This window comes from Heteronotia binoei, chromosome 6 (genome assembly GCF_032191835.1).
Source record: "Heteronotia binoei isolate CCM8104 ecotype False Entrance Well chromosome 6, APGP_CSIRO_Hbin_v1, whole genome shotgun sequence".
NCBI classification, from domain to species: Eukaryota; Metazoa; Chordata; class Lepidosauria; order Squamata; family Gekkonidae; genus Heteronotia; species Heteronotia binoei.
The window spans coordinates 30,244,282-30,265,396 of NC_083228.1; the positions used below are offsets into that span (position 1 = coordinate 30,244,282).

At 44.3% G+C, this 21,115-nt stretch overlaps 1 protein-coding gene across 2 annotated transcripts; it reads right to left on the bottom strand.

Annotated features, from left to right (window-relative positions):
* Positions 1-628: 628 nt before the first annotated feature.
* EIF4EBP2 (eukaryotic translation initiation factor 4E binding protein 2) lies at positions 629-18,165 on the bottom strand. 2 transcript variants are annotated; one of them, XR_009555553.1, is made up of 4 exons: positions 17,736-18,165; positions 6,663-6,839; positions 2,916-3,910; positions 629-2,866 (listed from the first exon to the last, which is right to left on the bottom strand). XR_009555553.1 is itself a non-coding variant. In XM_060241191.1 (3 exons), the coding sequence occupies exons 1-3, from the start codon at positions 17,875-17,877 to the stop codon at positions 3,879-3,881; spliced, it is 351 nt and encodes a 116-aa protein (XP_060097174.1). In that variant the 5' UTR covers positions 17,878-18,165; the 3' UTR covers positions 629-3,878. The 2 variants fall into 2 exon arrangements, 1 of the variants encoding a protein (XP_060097174.1); XM_060241191.1 differs by having other exon boundaries at positions 629-3,910.
* Positions 18,166-21,115: the final 2,950 nt, after the last annotated feature.

Genomic DNA, 21,115 nt, shown 5'->3' on the forward strand with positions numbered 1-21,115 from the left:
GTGGGGAGCCAAACTAGACAATGCATTTAACTTGTGGCTGCCTGATACTATGCATGTGCAGTCCCCCACCCCCCGATGAGGTAAGCACTGCCCCGGAGTTGGGAAAATAGCACCGGAGCTGAACCCCCCTCCTCTCCCCATGTTACAGCCCCAATTGAAATCCGGACTTTGCAGCACTGCAGAAGACACCTCCCACAGGAAACTTACAGATGCTGTCCCCATGGTGGCTACACGCTTACTTCACTGTCTAGTTTGGCAGACAGCTTTCTTAACCTCTGGCTTATCAGTGTGAACAGCAACAGGTGTTGCCAGAGCAATTCCCTTCTGCCCCACAGCTACTCTGCGGAGGCCAAGACATGGGGGTGGGGGTGGGGGTGGGACAGACGATGGATGGTGGAGATGAAATGCACAATGGCCTGTATTACTGTTTGCCCTGGGGAGGAAGGATGTATCCCCATCTTTCAGCTTCAAACAGGAATGAGTCAGCGCTAATACTTCTGACCCTTTACTTTTTGCTCAATTAAAAATATCACTCCTATGAAAAATCAGTTGCTGTACAGATGATGATACTTCTGTGGCTGTGACTGACCCACTCTGCAATTTTATAAGGAAAACAAAGATTGGCTTCTTTATGGCACTCATCCCTATTTTAATCAAGAGTACCTTACAAACAAAACAAAAAAATTATCCTCACAACAACCCTGTGAGGTAGGATTCTATCGCCCCCCATTTTACAGACTGGAGGACTGAGGCACAGTAAGTGACTTGCTTAGGAAACTGGCAGCAGAGCAAGAAGAGAAATCCACCAAGTCCCAAGTCTGCACTTTGACTATTAGAATACCCCTCTCGTGTTTGTAGCGCAGCCTATGGAGGCAACAGCAAGCCAGTACAAGCAGCAGCTATACAGATTACAGCACATGAAAAATTTTGTTGTATTTCAAATCCAATTTTTTCCCCTGTGTTGTGGAAGGGTTGGAGCCGTCAATACCTCTTTTTAACAGCTAAAACCTTAGAGGAATGGGGATAAATAACTTTGAAGTCACCCCTCGAATCCAAAACTAATTTAAAAAGCTTCTACCATGATGAGAAAAGTGGCTGTTAGCAACACCTGAAGTACTGTCCTCCTCTTTTTCCTTATCAAAGTTGATTTAGTTTAGCCAACAGCACTGTGGAGCAAAGCTGTATCCGTCCTACCTCACCTATAGAGAGTGAGGTTCCCGAAACAACTGCTGGTGCTTCGGAAGGAGGAAAGATGGAAATACAACCAGTTATAACTGCAGGCTGAACTTACACTGCATTTCAGAACAATCCTGACCCAACCAGGAAGCACAGGCAGTGCCCTAAAAAGAGTGCCCCCTCTACACTAATCACAGTTTAAAACCGCTTTTTGACCACAACTTCAGAAGTGGTGCTGCTTTCCCTGGAAACACCGCAAACAGAGCCTATTCCTGAGAGATCAACAGTTACAAAGCAGTTCTGCTCTTGTATTATTCACATTTTAATGTAGGCAAAAAGAAAAAGAAAAAAAGTGAACCAAACAAGTCTTGTATTTTCCTCCTCTGCTCCCCCCTTGAACTGCCACACATGCAGAAAGAAAACAAAATGATTTTTCCATAATAGTGGCCCTCCCTTTAAAAAAAAAATAATAAATCACAAAAACAAATTTGCAGCGATCATGAGAATTCTGCCTCAGGGGCCAGAGACAGAAGAAGGTGAATCAATGAACTGAGCAGAGGTTCCACCCTCTAAACTGGCCTCTGGGACCAATTTCCAAGTGACAAGGGGAGACTGATAGTCATTTCCCAGGGCTGGGTCCCAGGCCAAGCTAGTTCCACTTAAACAACAGTATCGTAAGCAAGGTTGCCACATCTCCCTCCAACATTGCAGGATGGGGACAAAGTTTCCCATATTATTTGCCTGCCCCCGTGTTATTCCATTTTTCAACCATCACTAGAATGGGGGTGAGAATCAGTCACAGGGAAATGGATAATGTGCCTTTTAAGTAGCCCATGAATCATCTCCATTGTTGGGAAGGTTTATGATGTAATATGAGGCAAGGACTGGCTACGTGGTAACTGGGAGAAACATCTCATAGAAAAAGAAATTACAGCCAATTTCATGGGCTCAAATCAATGAATCAATTATTTAAAAAAACTGCAAGGGAAACACACATTCTTTGTGTGAGAAAGAAGGAAAAGGTGGAAATCCCTGTTCCAAGAGGACATCAAACACCTACCGCTTTTGCAGGTACGTATGTTAAAAAATAATTAACATCTCATCAAAAGCTATTGCCTGATTTATCAGATGCCCATTAACCAATCCATAGGTTCTTAATCGATTAATCTAACCACTTCACACATTTCAGTTTCTCAGGAGGCACTGCAACTAATGCCTGAATTCATTCAACTTGTTGAACACAAATGGACCTCTTTCCCCCCATAGTGATTGCCATTGCCACAAGATAACCTGGTTGGCTAAGCACTCCCTTCACAAGGGTCCTTTCTCTCTGCAACAATCCTGTTAGCCCCATGCAAGCAGCAGTTAATGTGAGCAAAGTTCACCCCCTGCAGAAATAATCAGTACATGAACCCAAGAGGTGGGGGGGGAGAGAAATGGGTGACAAATCCAAATGAGCAGAGTAAGTGAGGCCTTTGGCAACTGAGGCCACTATTCTGTACACCACAACTGGCTCTGAACAGACTCAAGTTTGATCGGCTCCCTTAGCTGATTCAGTAATGCATGAATTCAGGAATCCTGCAGAGGGATGAATTTGCTCCAGAGAAAACTGCAGTAAAATACAAAACAGTTCCCACTATTTTATCTGAAGTCATGCATCGTGAAATCAGCATCCCAGTAACCCAACAACCTATTCTCAGGGTGCCCAAAGCCTACACAGGAATCTTTCCCAAGAGCACCAGATTTTTGCCAAGCCCCTCCTAGTCAAGCATAGCCAGGTTATTTTGATTAATCCTTTTGGCACAATAGTAGACTTGCAAGGAATTCAGCAAACATTAACAGCAGCAAAAATTAAAGACCGGTCAAGGACAAACAACATAGAGGATTGTCAACCACGACACCCCTACATTACAGCCACACAAACCTTGGTTCCCCTTTAACACTGATGGATTCAAGCTTGGAGATGGTGACACAATCATTTGTAAGCAGGATATTCTAGGAGGCACTCCTTGAGATGAAATGGCAAGTAGTTAAAATCACATGATGGCTCTCTTTCTCGATTAAGTACTCCTGTTCCAAAGGAACAAGACAGGAACTGATTAAGTAGAAGGGCAAAAGGAGAACCTCACCATGTTCCCATTTGTGAGAATACGCTGACTGAACAGGAGGAATGAGGAACAGACCCCAAGTGAGTGCTTTCCATACAGTAGTAAAAGAAACAGCAACTGGCTTCTAAGCTAAGATTGACAGGAGGGAGAAGAGAACAACAGCAGAGCCTTGCCCTTTCAGACATGTTTCACGGCCCTTTTTTTGTAGCTTGCAATAAATATCCAATTACTGATGGAAGTATGTTCTCACATGTGCATGATTTGGTAGGATGTCTCTAAAGTGCGAGAAGCCAAGATTCATTCCTTAGCTCTATATAAATTTAACATGGGCTTCAGTCACAGACCAGGAAGATGATAGGCATAAAAAAAAAGGGGGGGTAAAGTGGGTAAGGGACAGCATGGCATGGCTGGAGGGAGTCAAGGAAAGGGGAAAACAGTCCTCCTATCCCTTTGGCACTTCAAAAGCTGAAGTGGGGATTCTAGTGGAAACGGCTTCTGCTTCTTCCATCCTTCAGTTGTTGATCCTGTTGGCCAAATCAGGTGTGAGCAGGTTGTCAGGAGTTGGTATCTCTCCATGGTTACCCTCAAGGAAGATCAGATGTCCATCTCAAACTGAGCATCATCACCTGGTGGGGAAGTAAGCAGACACACATGTATCAGAACAGAGCCTCTGGACGACAAATGTTATGCACAACATGTTTAACAGTTCCAAGCAGTGAATCATTTATGAAATTTGGGCCAGATGAGCAAGATATACTAATTCAGATGGCAGATAGATCCTAGCTTTGAATGCACTCCTGCATTTAATAAAACAAACAAACAAACTGTTCCCTACTAAGAAGAAAAGCAATACAGCAAAGAAAGTGATGGGTGGAAGCTGTCCCTGAGGTGCTGGCTTATTCACTCGTACAGAGTTTGATGTGATGAAACATCTGCCCACTTGCAACACATTCTGTCACTTCATTCTACTACATGCATAGACTAGGCCACAACCACCACTTAGGAGCAAATCAGATATTTTGGTTTTGTTTTTAAGTTAAGGCAGCTGTCAATATCATTTTGTAAGTTCTACCTTTTAGCCCAGAAATCTATATAGGCAAGTGTATGTGCAGGCGCTCCCTGTGAAATTCATGGCACAGAGGCACAGCACTTGAACATATGGTATATCATACTTTGGCTACAACTCTAGGTGTACTTGTAGAACAGGTCAACCATCAATGGGCTAAAGCAAACAATCTCATTGAGGACTTAAATGCCATCACAGCCACAGATGCTCCACAGGGCCACAACCACTTCAGGTTAAATCTTCCTATGATTTAACAACCATTAAGGTGCAGCAATGAACAGTTTCTTATTTTTTACCCCACTGATGTATTATATATCCTTAAACAAGTCGACATATCAGCAACTCACATGAGATCTGCACAAAACTTCATATTAAAAAGCAATAAATTCTGTAGCTATAACTGAACGCATCCTAAGCTGCACTTGGGAGTTAAAACAATTTTCAAGCAAACTATCTGAAACATCAGTGGTCTGTTGTGTTTTGGTTGCCAACCTCTGTGGGGTCTGGAGACCTCCTGCTATTACAACTGATATCCAGGCAACAGAGATCAGATCCCGTGGAGAAAATGGCTGTCTTGCCGGATGGGCTCTATGGCATCGTACCCTGCTGAAATCCCTCCTCTCCCCAAACCCCACCTCCCCAGGCTCCACCTCCAAATTCTCCAGGTGTTTCCCCACCCTGAGCTGGCAATCCTATTCTTCTGTGATTAACAAAAGGTGCAGCATTATTGCTATCATTATAGCATCTCAGGGCAAGAGCAGAATATGACAAACAGTGAGGCTACAGGAATCAGACTCTCAAATAAATAAGACCCTTCAACCGTGCCATTCTCCTGCCCATTTGATCACTCCCTTCCCACAGTCAGCTGCCATCTACTTCCTCTCTGTAACCCTCCAACCACTCCGGCCATTTAAAACACAAACATCACTACAAACAATCTATGATTATGCTAGTTGCCTTCTCAGGTTTGAAAGCCAGGAGACAGAGCTGGGCTAATCCCACTCCACCCAGCCCATCTGCCAGCAAAGACTCAGACTACCCACATTTGCTTTAAACCTCCAGGAAAAGTGAATGTCCTGCTCCTGAGGCTTGCTTTTCAACTCCATAACCAGAGAGAGAGGGATGGTGGAACAGCAGGGACAAAGCAAGAACCACCGCTTACTCTTCCAGGAAAAGCAGCTGCTTAACTTTTGGCTCACACTTGGAAGCACATAAATTGCAATTTGATACAAGTAGGGCTGCTTGCAGATGGGAGTGTGAAAATGGGCCTCCGCCATGGGAGCAGCAGAAAACGGCACAGCAACAGGCAGGAAGACCATCCACACGCGCCCGTCTCTGCACCTTTAGCTACTAAAAACATTTTTCCACCATTCCATAGGAACAGGGTCCCTAATGTAAAAACCATTTAAAATTATAACACAATTCAATAAAAACACATAAAAACAAACACCACCAGTATCAGGGGAGGGAGGCTCATAACTGTTACTGAGAATGTGCCAAGCAAAACAAAACAAAAAGGCTTCCCTCGCTGGCAGAAGACACTGGCAAAGTGAGACAGATGAATTTGGGGAGAGAGTTCAAACTTTTGGTGCCACAAATCAGAAAGCCTATTTTGAGGTTGCCACCTGTCTAGCCTCAGATGGGGCAGAGGGAGGACCGAAGCAAGGGTTCTGAAGATGACTGGAGCAAAGAGGTAGGTTCATATGGGAGAAAGCAATCCTTAAGGTAAGCTGGTTCCAGGCTGTGCAGAGCAGTCGCTGCCTCTACCACCCCCCATCATGTCTTGGCTGAAGTACAAATGGAACAGTGATGATCACCCAGACAACCCCAAGTTCACAAGTTCCCCTCTGCCCTCACCTTCTCTTTCCCTATTGAGCCTGACTGCAATCCCACAGTGTGAATCAACTGGGAAATGGGGGGAAAACACCTCTAAATGGCTAAAAGGGGGCAGTTTGCAAGAGAATGGCACACTGAAACAAATTGCCCCACACCATTCTGAAAGCAGAACTTAGCTCCACCCCATCCCCATGGTGGTTATGGGCCCAGCATCCGGATAAATGTGCCACTTTGCAATTCCCCTTTAAGCCAGAGAGAGGAAGGTCCTGTTTTTGCCCAGATTAAAAGGAAAAGAACCAGCGATGTCAACAGACAGTCTAAGAATGAGCGCACTGTCATGCGGGTGTTCCTCTTAAATCCAGGGCTTTCCTCCATTCCATGTGGGTAAAATCCCTGTACAGATGCAGCCTAGACTGCAAATTATCACATTAAAGTTACACCGGAAATACATCCTACTACTACCCATGTTCTCTTACCTATGATAGGTTTCCCATCGTGATTGTTCAGATTGTTTATTTCCACTTTGGAATCCTCAGTCATAGTACCAGGGCTGGTGACTCCTGGGATATTTGGAAGGTGGCAAGGAGGAGTCTGAGCCATGGGAGAATTGCGGCGGTCTAACAGAAATTTGCGGTCATAGATGATTCGGGTACCTAGGATACAAGGGAATGGAAAAATGATTGGCAAACCCGGGGGCGTTTTTTCTTCCCTGTCCAGTGTAAGTTAGAAACAATACTTGTTTTAACAGAACTAATCAGATAGGGCACAAACCTGTATGTAGGCCAACTGCCTGGAGTCATAATACATTCATTTGTGCATGCATTTTTGCTGCTGTTTTTAAAACAAGTGCTTTGATTGCAATGCATGAACACCAAATTGGCTGCAGATAAAAGCCTCGTAAGTTTACTCCAAATTGGCTGCAGATAAAAGCCTCGTAAGTTTACTCCAAAGATGTTAGCATTTACCACATATATATAGCTTGTAAGCTGATGAGGACTCCTAGGCATATTTTTCCTCCTGCTGTTTTTAGGATGCACTTGATTTCAACACCACTTTAACATGACAGCCTAATTTCCCCATGTACAGAGGCAACATGCTCTGGGGTCTACAATTTTGGGCTGACTTTAGCAGCCAGACCAAAATTTGTCCTCACTGCAATTGTATACCAAAGGGGCATCTAATCTCAGGCACTATATTGAACTTCAAAGGCAACTGCCTCCAAAGCACTGTTAAAGTCAGGGATAGTCCTCCAGCTCAGGACAAAGGTACAGAGCCATCCATGCCAAATTGTACTTGGGAGGTGCTCTCCAAAGACCAGTGCCCTGTCTCTGATCCTTGAGCTTCAAATCGAGAGAAGAACACACTGCTGCTTCCTTCTGCTCTCATCCCTGTCACAGCCATCTCCTTCCTTCACATCTCTTTGCTCCCTGCCATTTAGGAGTTCTGAATAGTTGTCAGTTTCTTCTGCCTCTTCCCTTTCTGGCAGCTTCTAGGGGTTAGCACACTGACTGCCATTACTCACTACATAATATTCCATTCTAATCTTCCTGGAATTGGAAGGTTTGGGATGTGCTGCTGAAGTGCAAAGGCACCCAATGTGCCAAATACTGGCTGATCCTGGGATGGAGAAGCTAGTGTCACACAACTTGCCCCACCACAATCACCTCAACTGTCATCTTGGCTTACTCTGTTCTTCTTCCTTCTATATTCTTTTTTGAGAAATGCCTCTCTGATCATTTTATATTTTTACATATACTTTTACCATCTACCCTTCTGCTATTACTACATGGCTTTCTCAAGAGCCATATTAACCCTCCTGATTTATTTCTTGGTTAGGAGGCGGAAAGCTGGTCAATTTCAAGGCAGCATGAAGGTCAATGCAATCCTCCAGATAGATGCAGGTGGACAGTGGTGTTGGTCTGAAGCTAGAGAACAAAGTTGGACTCCAGTGGCACCTTTAAGACCAACAATGTTTTATTCAAAATGTGAGCTTTCCTGTGCTAAAAGCACACTTCATCAGACAATAGTATGGAATGGAATTAGCAGTCCTACATACAGGGAGTGGGCAGTAAAGTAGTATGCAAAGTAGTGAAAATGTTTTTAACAGATTAAAAAGATAACAAGTTTGGGTCTGGGTATTGTCCTCCAGAGTTTGAGGAGCAGCTATAACACCCATTCAAACTCGGTCAATGCATTCAAAACACTCCCAATGCCCTCATGCTTTTCACTTAAAGATTCTGGAAGAGCTTGTCTGTGCAATAGATACATCAATCAAAGACACAAAGATGATTCCTGATCAAATGTTTTCCAGACACAATTTTTTTTTTTACTACAGCTACACAACAGAGGCACTTTAACCTGAGGGACCAGAGCAAGCTGTTTTAGGGACCTTTTTAGTATGACTTCAAATACCAGATAACAGCAACAGGTTATACATTTTATAAAATAAAAAAAACTTGATAGCAAGAGGACACAGAGTCAAAGCCAAGAATTTAAGGCGCAGACTAATGGAATCAGAAATGGGAAATAAGCTGAGGGTCAGAAGGTGGATCATACTGAATAACATACCAACTGTCAGGAGCATGGGGGAATCTTCTTTGCAGCATTGCCGCGCCATCTGTGCACAAGTGCTCAAAAATGCAATGGTATGGCACCTTCTCTGTGTGTGTGTGTGTGTGTGCATGTGCCCTAGCAACATGGCCCTAGCAAAATGGCATAACAAAAACAATGATAATAACAGGCAAATCTACAGGGGTCCCACAAAGCAAGTAGGTCTTTCTGGTTACCGCTCAGCTTTCCCTTGAAGGCAGAACATCCATTTAATTGCACTGCAGAATAAAAACGGCTGTTGTAACACAACTGACTGCATTACTGCAGCTTAAGAAAGTTATCTTGTCTGGTTTTAATGAAAGCAAGCACAAAGGTTTAGAATATATGGAATAGACAAAGGAAATTATTCTGCAGAATTCTCATTCTTGGTATGTGAAAGGCAAAAAGGGATAAGGAAGAGAATAAGCACTGCAGCACTTCAGAAACAACATTTTCTTTTTTAAAAAAAACTGACAAAAATTGGGAAGTGATGCCTCTCTTCAGCCTCCCCATTTCTCTTCTTAACAAAGATATTTGTTTCTTGTCCATCTGAGTTCCTCTGAATCTCACTCATCGTTTCTCTCTGCTCAGATCTCGGATATGCTCATCTTTGTCATGACTGGCTCTTCTGTAATCACACACCTTAGCCTCCATTTCCCTTATATAGGCAACCAACCAGAACGGCTGCCAAAAGTACTATAAATAACCAAACTATGGCTTTTGTTATGACCTAAACGCTCCTGATGGCTTGACCCCAACAAAACAAAGCAACAGTTTCTTTTGTCCCATTACATCCATAGGATCAAATGAGATGACACAACAAAGGTGTTCTTCTGTGCACCAGGCCACATCAACAGGTACTACATAACAGAGGACAAAAGAAGGGAGTTGCAAGACAGGTTGGTTGTTACCTGTAGCAAGCAACAATCTTTTAAAAGAGTCCAGCCATGGAAAAATTTACAAACTTCAATGAGAACTGATTCCTTACTGGTGTTCTTTCAGGCCATAAAAGTCCTCTAAGTGACTGAAGACTAGCATGCAATGGGTAAACAGAATCTGAAAGCTTATTTTCAACTTATTTACAAGCTTCAAACACTATCCACAAAACACCCAGGCCTGGGCTTCTTGTAAATGTTTAGGAAGTTGCCACTTCAAAGCTATGAAAACTATAACGTATGCAGGTGAGGCCTCCAGAAGCTATGCAGTGCATCACCTGCGCATGTACTAAAACCTTGAGGCATTTGTATGTCTTTTTATTTGTATTAGATTAAAAAACTAAAAATAAACAAATGCATAAAACCACAGATTGTACATTCAGCTGTGGCAGGTTTTTAAATATCTGGATTTTAATATTGGTAGTTTCCACAAGGAAGCATTTTGACATTGAACTCATCCATTTTTAGATTGTCTTCTCACTCATTCCAACTCGACTTTGCCACTTAACACTCTGATCCTAAGGAGGCCGAAGTCAGTTCCAGTTCTTTACTCTCTAATCCAGTCACAAAACTGGTGATACTTGAACAGCTCTATGCCCAAAATAAGTTCTGAGATGGCCCATCATATACAGACTCTGGAATTCTTATGGGACATACTCTGTTCTCCAACCCAAAGCTTGGATTTTGAGCTTCTAAGAGGTAGATGCCTCCAAGATTCCCAAAGACTAGGATTTGAGCTGAGTTCCAGAATCTGTTAGGCACAGTCCCAAAGTCTGAGGGGGTATGGTATGGGGGTGGTTCAAAAGCTTACTTTGGGATACAGACCTGTTTAATTATTTTCAGTATCTGCAGATATATTGGAGGATAAGGAACTTGCAATAGGCTGCTGACAACATCAGCTGACCCTAAGCACATTTATCCTGGATATAGAAATGTACAATTTCTGGTAAAAAAAAAAACATTTTTGGGGGGGAGGGACATAGAAAATTGGTGGGAAATTGAAATATATGCAATACTTATTTTCCAATCAAACCTAAAATTTATTTTATTACTTCAGCAAAATTAAATGCACCATTTATAACCTTAGCTGGCATATAAAATATTATCAGGCATATTTTTGGAATGTAAAAAGATAAATCCTGTATTTTTCTACAAACAAAAATGCAAATCTATGCAGTGTTCAGACCTTTATTTGCATGAGAGCAATAATGATTCACAATCAAAAGTAGGTACAAAGGCCTGAAATATAGTAAGAACAATATATAAACAATCAATTAAAATAGCAGCCAATAATACTAATCAAAAGTAGACACCCAGCAATTAAAATACAGTAGTATGTCTAGATTTAATTTTATAGGCTTCTACTAAGAAGTTCACAATACATGTAGTAATACGGGGATTAACATCTTCTAAAAGGTAGGATAGAATTTTCCTTTTAGTAAATACATTGTGTTGGAGATATTCAGCTAAAAATTGTCTACATTGTGAGGCCAGGAGAGGACATTCTAAAATAATATGGGATATAGAATCAAGGACTCATAATTCACATGAGCATAATCTATGCAATATTTGAGAGACAGGAACAGAGAAAGAAAGCTGACATTGGCTGATACCAGTAGCTTAAACGCCCCCCAATTGTCCCCACCACTTGCACTGCAACAACAGGGAGTCCGGAAACAGAACTGGGCTGCAAAGCTTACTGCCTAGAAAAAGGGCTCACTGCTGACAGCAATACATTAAACAGGTTCTTTGGATGACACCATGAACACAGGGGCCAGTTCCATAGTCATTATTTTGATCATGAACCTCATTAAAATACAGATATAAATGGAAACTAAGTGAAAGCATTCAAAATGACAGGTGATAATTTACAACCAAGAAATTAAAACCAAAGGTTTGGAAGGTAGCAAGTGTGTTTTGTGCAAAACCATACCATTCCTCTACTTATGATGACTTGGTACTAGGTGTCACTGCGCAGCATTACTGCCAAGTAAAAACAGCACTAAGTCCCACCCAAAACTGAACTGTAACAATCTGTCATCCACAGACCTTTAATTCCAGAGAGGTGGTTTTACTAAGCTAACTGAACATATGCAGTGGGACAATACTTCTGTAAACCACTACAGGGTCCAAACTAGCAGCTGGTACTAGCAGAGAGATGAACAGGTGACTACAGCAGGTGGTGGGCAGTGAGTCTCTTGGAAGCCACTCTGCAAAGCTGCATGAAATCCAGGATACTGGAGTCAAATCAGTGTGCTCATTTATTCCATATTCCTAGACCGGATGCCGGAACCCAGCATGCCATTCAGTACTGTACAGTTTTACTCAAGTTTCACTGTTCAGCTAATGAGTGGTTACATGGCAACAAATATATTATAATAATAAAAATTTAAAAATCTAAACTCTTCATATTTGAATACACCAAGGTTTAGATGTCCATGCAAATTAAGAAGGACAGGAAGGATTCTGATTGCATAACCTGCACCTCAGTCCTGCACCACCATCCATCCCACAGTCGTATTTTTAAAGTATTTTCTTTTCAGCCTTTCTGTATGCTGTGCTGGAACAGTCTCAAAACCAACTCCTTGATCTTGACAGCCTCAGGAAATACAGAAGTTTGAAACTAAGACACTGTGCCTTGTGTTTTGCAATTTTAATCCAAAGGGAAAAACTAGTCTGAGATATATTAGTCCCCTTGAACGTGAAAACAAGATGCTAAGGACTAAAGAGTAAATAAACATTGAGTAAGGACACCCTGTGGTGATCAGGAATTAAAGGCATGCTCTGTGCCCATATATATTCCTGGAACTGATAGCTGCAGGAAGGAGAAACTTAACTGTCATTACCTTCTCTAGCTGCTCTCAGAAAGCAGCAATGACTCCTTTTCTCAACAAGAACCCATTTCTTGAAAGACAGCAAACAACTGACGAGTTGGGAAAAGCCTTCTACTTCAGTTTTGTTCAGCCAACACAGCTCCCAAGATGTTTGCCATGAAGTTGCTTCTGAATGCAAGATTCAGCAAAAGTGTCAATTCTTGGACGAATGCTCATGTCTTTTTCCTCTTGGCACTAGCCTCAACGCCCTGTTGACTTGGGCAAAATGCCAATGTCCATGGCAGGTAATAAGGCACACTCAGTGCTTTCAAACAAAACAAAAACAGACCAAGCATGGTACTTGTCTCCTAACAAGACAGAAGGAACACTGTATAAGCTGAGAAACCAAGCGAAACACTGCCAAATTTCTGTGCTTTTTGCCTCTCCTCAGTTCCTCTTGGCACCCCTAAGCAGCAAGCAGATACTTTGTCCTTCCTAAACTCTTTCTCCTTTACTTATCTACCATAGACACACTCTACAGTACTATTCCAATCGTTGGTACTTTGCACTGGCTCCCAAAGCACCTGGGACACCTCATTTGACTCCCTTTGAGCCACACCCTTTCTATGGCTATAAAAATATTAATATTTGGGTATGCATCCACCAATATTTCCAAAGGCAGATTGCACAAAACCACTTTGGTCTGCCCTTTCCTAGAGTGATTTCAACATAGGAACAATTTAAATTCTGCAAGATATGGACAGGCCAACATTAGTCTTGCCAACATGACCAGTTTTGTTATTTTAATTATAATCCCTTGGGCCACAGATACATTATAAATTTACAACATTAAGAGTGCATATTCTAGTACTCTTCAAATGCATTAGTTATACTGTAAGAGTTAAGTGATCCCAAGTATGCATTCATTTAGCATAAAATGTGCTTGCTGGATCAAATCAAGCTCAACCTCATCCAGCTTCACCTGAATCCCTCTAGATCATCATGCAATATGTGATCTACTGATATGCTGCTACTTTCATCCTGCCACACCTAGGTCACATTAAAAAGCCTTTATTTTCCAAGAAAGAATCATGTTAGGTCAAGTGCAAACAAAATTGCTAATAGCAAATCAGCTTTTCATTTAAGGTCTTCTTCAGCAAAGAAAAGAGGCTAAGTATGATGGGCCGTTTGCCATGTCTATCTCTCCTTATGTGACCCCCATGCGCTAGTTATGCTCCTGATGTCAGTTTTCCTCCCCAGCCAGGATTTTTTTGCTCTTCTTCTTCTAAGGCATACGTTTTCTTTTGTTGCACCCACCTGGTGGAGCTGGCTTCAGGAGGCAGTGAGAAGGGTTACCTTTAGAGTACAAGGCTGCTTTGCTTGCAAGCAGGGCCAGCCATGCCACTAGGAGAACTAGGCGACTGCCTAGGGCACCAGCCTTCTGGGGGCACCAAATTAGGCGCTCCCCATGTGACTTGGTGATGTTATCAATGCAGGGGAGGGGGGTGGCATCAGACGTTAGCCTTGCCTAGGGTGTCAGACAGCAGGGCTTTCAGTGCTCCTTTTCTTAATGTACTCTGAGTGGATTATTTCCTTTCACAATGTTTTGGAATTCATTTTTGGTTTTATTGATATTGTTTCTAAGATGCTGAGAGGTCATTTGGGGAAAAGTTAGGATATACGTATTTGAAATAAAATGTCTAACTTGGAGGCAAGTATACCTTTTAATTCCTCTTCTGAGGAAAAAAATGTTTGGGAAAAAACAAGCAGACAGTAATTCCTACTTTAAATTCTTGCATTTGTCCTCTTTCACATTTTCTTTTCCTATTATTGATATACTGCCCTCCTGGAGTGGGAAGCTACTCCTGACCCAATCCATCCTGGACCATGGGAGGCTAAGGGTGACCATGTGAAAGTGGCTCAGGGTGGACTGTTTGCCATGAAGTGCAGGGGAATTCACATATATAATTTTGCTGAGATAACCAGCTGTCAAATATTTGGATAGCCAGAGCTTCCAATGGAACTGAAGAATGCAGCTTACATGGAAATATATGACTGTGTAGAAAACACAGCAAGTTCAGATAACTGGTCAACTCACATTAAGTTTAAGTTTATTGGATTTAGCTCAAATGGAGGTATCTACTGTGTATATAAGCTCCATTTTCCTTAAGAAGTTGTCTCATGAAGAAGTGTAGTTTGTTTTCTACACAGAACTTCTGATGTACCAAAAAAAAAAAAACTGCCACCACAGAGCAGCAACTTGAAATTAATAAAACTTCGTGACACACACACACACACACACACACCCTCCAGTGGAGGAAATGCTACCTTAGGAACTAAGGTTTAATAACCTACATCACTGTCACAAAGTTCAGGTTTATGGCTGAAGCTGCTTAAATTTCTGTTACAGCTATCCAAGGATAGCCTGCATGGTGTAGAAGTTAGAGCGCTGAACTGGCCCAGGTTCAAATCCTTACTTGCTATCAAATCTACCAGCTTACCTTGGGCCAGTCATTTTCTCACTTCCTAACCTCACACCATATTGATTGACATAAAATGAAGGAGGGGAGGATCATGTACGCCACCTTGAGCATCCTGAAGATGGGACAGGATAAAAACGTATTAAAAAAAGAAATAAATACAGCCCCAAAATGTGTAAGGGCCAAAAACACACGCAAGATGATTTAACTGTGCAGGGTTACAACTACGGCATGGTCTGAACCAAACTATAATACTTTAGAAATCCAGAGGCACTTTTACAATTTATTTTGCTACCTATTATAGTTTTTGGACATATTCTAGCCATGAAGTTCTCTTTTAATTGCTTTCACTTGAGAGGTTATCATTGTAGTTCTCAGCCATATGGAACCAAAAATCCACTATCTACCAAAAAAGGCACAGTGTCTTAGTGAAAGGGGCCCTCCCTCCCCATAAATTCAAATACTTAGGGCTTAAATAGAGGAGTAGCACAAAATGCAGCAGGTTCATGAGGGAAATCCATTATTCACAGAAGAAAGTGACAAGTCATCAATAATTTTGGGTGGCCTCATACAAAGTTCAATTCAACTGTGCAAATAAAAGAGCTGGGTTTTTTTTTATTTATTTATTTATTTATTACTTTGCATTTATATCCCGCCCTCTCCGCAAGCGGACTCAGTGTGATATGCACTGGGCACTAGTGTGATATGCAAAAAAAGGTGATAAAGGCAAATTAAAATATCTCTTCTGGTAAATATTAACAATCCACAAGCCTGCCAAAATTTGACAAAAGGGCAATATTTCTGTACATAATTGCACAGATACAAGTCATACTGATTCCCATGGAATCAGATGGCAGTCCATGTTAGGTATAAAGAGCTGAGGAGAAAATGGCATAAAGTGGACATATAATACACGATCCTCATTTCCTACTAGCATAGGTGCAACAGGTGAACCTTGATGTTAACATATCATTTGACGACAACTGGAAATTATGCTTGAGGCAAAGAATATTTGAGTTTTTAAGGGATACAGAGAGAACAGTCCAGATATTTTAGTTTAGGGAAGTCTAGATATTTTAGTTTTGTACATCAGTAAGAAACCAGCATGGGGACTACTAGCCTTTTTTCTAAAGTACTGCATTTGGAGACTGCAAGAACAGGCCACTGCTTCGCCGACAAACTGCAATGCCTTCCCAACTAATATTTCAACAGCAAAAACTCCACTGCCTGACTAAAACGGTTTCCCACACCCTGGGCCAGTTCTTCCATAACCAGACTAACAGTTCCCTCAAGCATTCTAAGAGATCTGTGGCGCAGAGTGTTAAAGCTGCAGTACTGCAGTCCTAAGCTCTGCTCACGACCTGAGTTCAATCCACGGTGGAAGCTGGGTTTTCAGGTAGCTGGCTCCAGGATGACTCAGCCTTCCATCCTTCCAACTTGGAAGTTCCAAGGTCGGTAAAATGAGTACCCAGCTTTCTGAGGGGAAAGCGTAGATGACTGGGGAAGGCAATGGCAAACCACCCCGTAAAAAGTCTTCCGTGAACGCGTTGTGAAACCAACGTCACCCCCAGAGTCGGAAACGACTGCTGCTTGCACGGGGGACCTTTCCTTTTCTTTTCCAAGCATTCTGCCTGCGTGCCTTTACTGAACCGCTGCGTGCAGGATCAGTCAGTTTATTATCCTAAGTTTTTAAATCGGGCTAGGGTGAAGGATTCGTATCTCACGCAGCCCCTTCTGGTGTGGCCAAGAGAGTCCAGTTAGATGCCTTTTCAACATACAAAAAGACAGCGGCATTTTTTACTCCTACTATCCGTTTTATTAACAAAACCACTGGTAAAGAGTGAGCAGTCCGACTGTCCGAGAGGCCAGGCCTCCAAGGGCGGCTTCTCCCGGCCTCAACGGCCAGCAACATCCACACCCACTGAGGGAGCGCCCCTAACGCTTCTTTTGCGGGCAGCGGCCCGCTCTCTCCAGGGCTTCCTCTAGGCAGAGCGGCCGAGTTCGCGCCCGTCTCTCGGCCTCCCTCCCGCGGCGGCAGCTGCCGAAGAGGCTTCCCCCAGCCGCGCCAGCCCTGCTCCTCCTCTCCTATTGTGCAACAGTCACGGGCTTCTCCTCGAGGCTCCTGGGCCTTGTTTACAAATAGCTCCCTGCCGCCGCCGCCGCCAGCCTTGCTGTGCCCAAGATAGGCCTCGCCTCCCCGGCCGCGATCCTACCCGCACGCGGGGACACAACTTCGTGTTGGCTTTTACGTAACCCTTATTCCCGCTTCCCCTTTTCGGCTACGAGGGAAGTCGCGCGCTTCTGCCCTCACACACACTCCCCCCTCGCCCGCCCGCTGCTCGCCATAGGCGCGGACTGCTGCTGCTGCTGCTGCCCTCGCCATTTCGCTGGTGCTGACCCCAGGGCGTTCGCCACGCTTCGGCAGAGCGAGGCCTCCTTCCGAGGAGACATGCTCGGGCACAGCGCTTTGCTTTCCTGGGACACGCGCCGCGGGACTCCCACCCAGGACTCATGACCTTTTTCTCCCCGTGCGAAACCCCCGCTTACCCACCCACCCACCCAACGCAACGCTCCCGGAAAGCGCAGGATCCCCGCAGGGCCCCCTGCGCAACAGTTGCAGGCTCTCAATTGCACGGCCCCCTGCAACCCGCCTCCCCAGCGCGTTGGCTTGCAGGATCAGGACGCCGCGTCGAGCAAGGCAGGCCCGGCCCCCCTCCCCGGCCTGGGTTTACCTCCAGGAGTGGTGGAGAAGAGGGTCCCCCCGGGCGTGGTGCAATAGTCATGAGGTAGCTGCGACGAGTCGCTGATGGGCACCGTCCTGGTGGGGATGGCGCGGCTCTGGCTGTGCTGGTGGCCGCCCGCGGAGGAGGACATCTCCCTGCTCTATTGTCCCGGGGCGGGAGGCGAAAGTGGCTGGAGAGGAAGGAGGGAGAGAGCGGGGAAGGAGGGGAGAGAAAAGAAAAGAAAGGGGGAGACAGACGAGGACGCTGGAGGAGGAGGAGGGGGTGGGGGCGGCGGCGGCGCTGGACTTTCTTGGGGGGCGAGCAAGGGGGGGCGCGGGCCGCCTCTCGGTCGCCGGGGCACTTTTCTCTCCGTCCACCGCCTCCACCGCCACCTTCTCCCTCGGCCTCCGCCAGCAGCAGGAAACGAGAGGGCCCGGAGGAGAGGCGGGGACAGGCGGCGAAGGAGGGGCGCGCCGAGGAGGCGGGAGCGGGCGGGCGGGCGAGCCAAGAGCCCCGCCGGATATGGCTGGTGCGCGCCGGGCCCAGGCGCTGGGGAGGCTCCAGCACCGGAGCCCCTCGCTCGCTTGCTTGCTTGGGAAGGCAACCCCATTGAACTTGCTGTGCTGTGGCACCCGGGAGACGTGAGGAGCCACGCTGGAGCTGCGCGCATCTAGGGCTTCTGGCGCCTGGGCTGGGGAGGGCCGCTGCGCGCCTGTGACACTTTCTAGCCGTCTCGCTGGTTATCGGATGGCGGGGTCAAGACCACCAGAGGGACGAAAAGCTGTAAACGCAGTGCAAAAGAGAGGATTTGGGGAGGTGCAGGTTTTTCTTGGTTTTGCATGAAGGGCGGCACCAGACAAAACCACCTTCTTCTGTTGGACCGTTAAAATGTATTATACGGTCGCCTGCTTTTGACAGAAACGCCCAAACGACATACGTGGTTGTAGGTTCTAAAAAGACATATAATAGTCATATGTTTTGACACACTTGGAAGAAACGGATTATGGAGAGACCCATTCTGGATTAGGAACAGAAACAGCCTTGGTCTCAATGACTAACAAAAGTGATGGGGACTGGAGTGTATCCTCATTGGTCCTCCTGAACTGCAGAAGACACCTAGCTCCATTTCTCCTTAAGAGTGCTGTCTGCAGAAATCCTGGAAAATTCTTAAAGTAATGGGAGTGTGGTGAAAGTCAATAACAGTCAAGGGTGGAGGAATCCACCCATGCTAAAGGTGGGTGGATACTCCTCTTGAAAAAGCAGGTTCGTAGCTTGAGGGTGCTGCTGGGTTCTGGAGGCTCAGGTTTCCTCTGTGGCACACTTTTTATCAACTTTGGCTCATATGCCAGCTGCAGCTGTTCCTTGATGCATATTTTAACAACATCCAGATTGAATTACTACACAGTTTTGTATGTAGGGCTGCCTTTCATGGCACCTGGAAATTTCACTTGGCCCTCAAAGGGACTGTGAGGTGACTGCCATAGTTACTGAGAAGGCTGCTCGCTGCCTGTCCCCTATAGTGCACAATGCAAAGTGCTAGTGTTAGAAGAGATATTTTGTTGATGAAACCGCTTCATCAGCTAAGTACATTCTGAATGCTTGCATTCTGGGGCATGCATGTTTGCTCGCACATTTGTTTTACTTAATTTTTCTCCCCTGTGGGGATCCCAGGTGACTGACCAAAATGCAATTTCAATAAACAAAACAAGTCCAGTGAGCACAACAGACTACATCCTTAGGCTGATTCTAAATCCACTTGGATAGCTAGCTCACTCCAGGACAGTGTAGTGCAGTAGTTCAGAATGTCGGACTAGTATCTGGAAGATCCAGTTTTGAATCCCCACTTGTCCCAGGGAACCTTGCTAGGTGACCTTGGGCCAGCCTTATCTATCTCACAGGGTAGTTGTGAGGATAAAATAGAGGAGAGCAAAATGGTGTAAGCTACTTTGGCACTCCACTGGGGAGAAAGGCAGCGTATAAACTAATTAAATTCTAAAAGAAAGCCTGCATAGTTAACAACACAAGTCAAAAAAGTTATAAAAAGTAAATAAACTTCTTTTAAAAAGTGGAAGGTCTGCCCCAATGAATTGAAAGAAGAAACCACAGGCTCTGGGGAAATAAATGGAAATCAATAATTAAAGGTAGTCTCCTGTGCAAGCACCAGTGGTTTCTGACTCTGGTGATGTTGCATCACGTTTTCATGGCAGACTTTTTACGGGGTGGTTTGCCATTCCCTTCACTTTACCTCCAGCAAGCTGGGTACTCATTTTACCAACCTTGGAAGGATGGAAGACTGAGTCAACCTTGAGATGACTACCTGAACCTAGCTTCTGCCGGGATCGAACTCAGGTCATGAACAGAGCTTGGACTGCAGTACTGCAGCTTACCACTCTGTGCCACAGGGCTCATAGCAAAAAAAAAAATAAAAATCAATAATTAGACATGCAAAAAGAGGTTTTGAGGAGTTGCTAAAAGCATCAAGACATGCAATACATTATATATATGAGATGAAGAGAGTTGACAAATTTTTCTCCCTCTTCCAATGTGCTAGAACTCAAGGGCATCTAATTAGGCTGAAGGATTTCCAAAGTTGGATGCCTTTGGACAGACAAAAGGAAATGCTGCTTTACACAGAGTGTTTAAAATGTGGAATTCACTGCCAGAGGATGTAGTGATGGCCTCAGGAATAAGCAGCTTCACAAGGACAAAGGTAGAGTCCAGTGGCACTTTTAAGACCAACAGTGTTATTCAGGGTGTGAACTTTTGTGTGCACACACACGTCCTCAGACAGAATGGAATGAGATCATATAAGGCTCTAAATGCAAAGTGAGATGTTCAGATGTGTATCAAGGAAGTGCTAATCAGTTTAGGATTAGATTTCTTTCTGCTTAGAAAGCATGTGGAGACCTTCTAGGTGGGTCATTCCTGGGCTTTACCACCCCATTCCTTGCAAAAGGTCCTTTCAGTGATGAAGGAGAAGAAATTGGGCTCCAAAGGTGCACTTCCTTTCAACCTAATCCTCCCTTTTGCCTTATGAATGCCCTTGTGGCTCCCACTTGCTTTAAATGTGACTTCCTTTCTGTTAATCGATCTAATCACCACTCTGTGTGTGCGTGTGTCTGGTTTTTCTCTCAAACCAGTCTTTACCACCATAACAAACATTTGTTACCAGGTGTGCTATTTCTAACACCTGACCTTTGCATAAGGTTTTCTGTCTCGGCCTCAGTCCATGTGGAAGTAAAGCTATCATGCATGTGAATCAGCTGTTGCATTTATTTTGTAATGTTAATAATTAATTTGATCAACTGCAACTCAAGCGTGAAAATTTTTTTAACTGGAGCACAAAGCAAACACCAGGTCAGGGGAAAGCAGAATCCTTGGATTGTCTT

Bases quoted from the DNA above. Each gene is read 5' to 3' on its own strand.
- EIF4EBP2 (XM_060241191.1), bottom strand. From the start codon at position 17,877: ATGTCCTCCTCCGCGGGCGGCCACCAGCACAGCCAGAGCCGCGCCATC. The intron at 6,840-17,735 runs GTAAACCCAGGC...CTTGTATCCTAG, and splicing joins CTTCTCCACCACTCCTGGAG to GTACCCGAATCATCTATGAC. The intron at 3,911-6,662 runs GTAAGAGAACAT...CTTCCCCACCAG, and splicing joins CGATGGGAAACCTATCATAG to GTGATGATGCTCAGTTTGAG.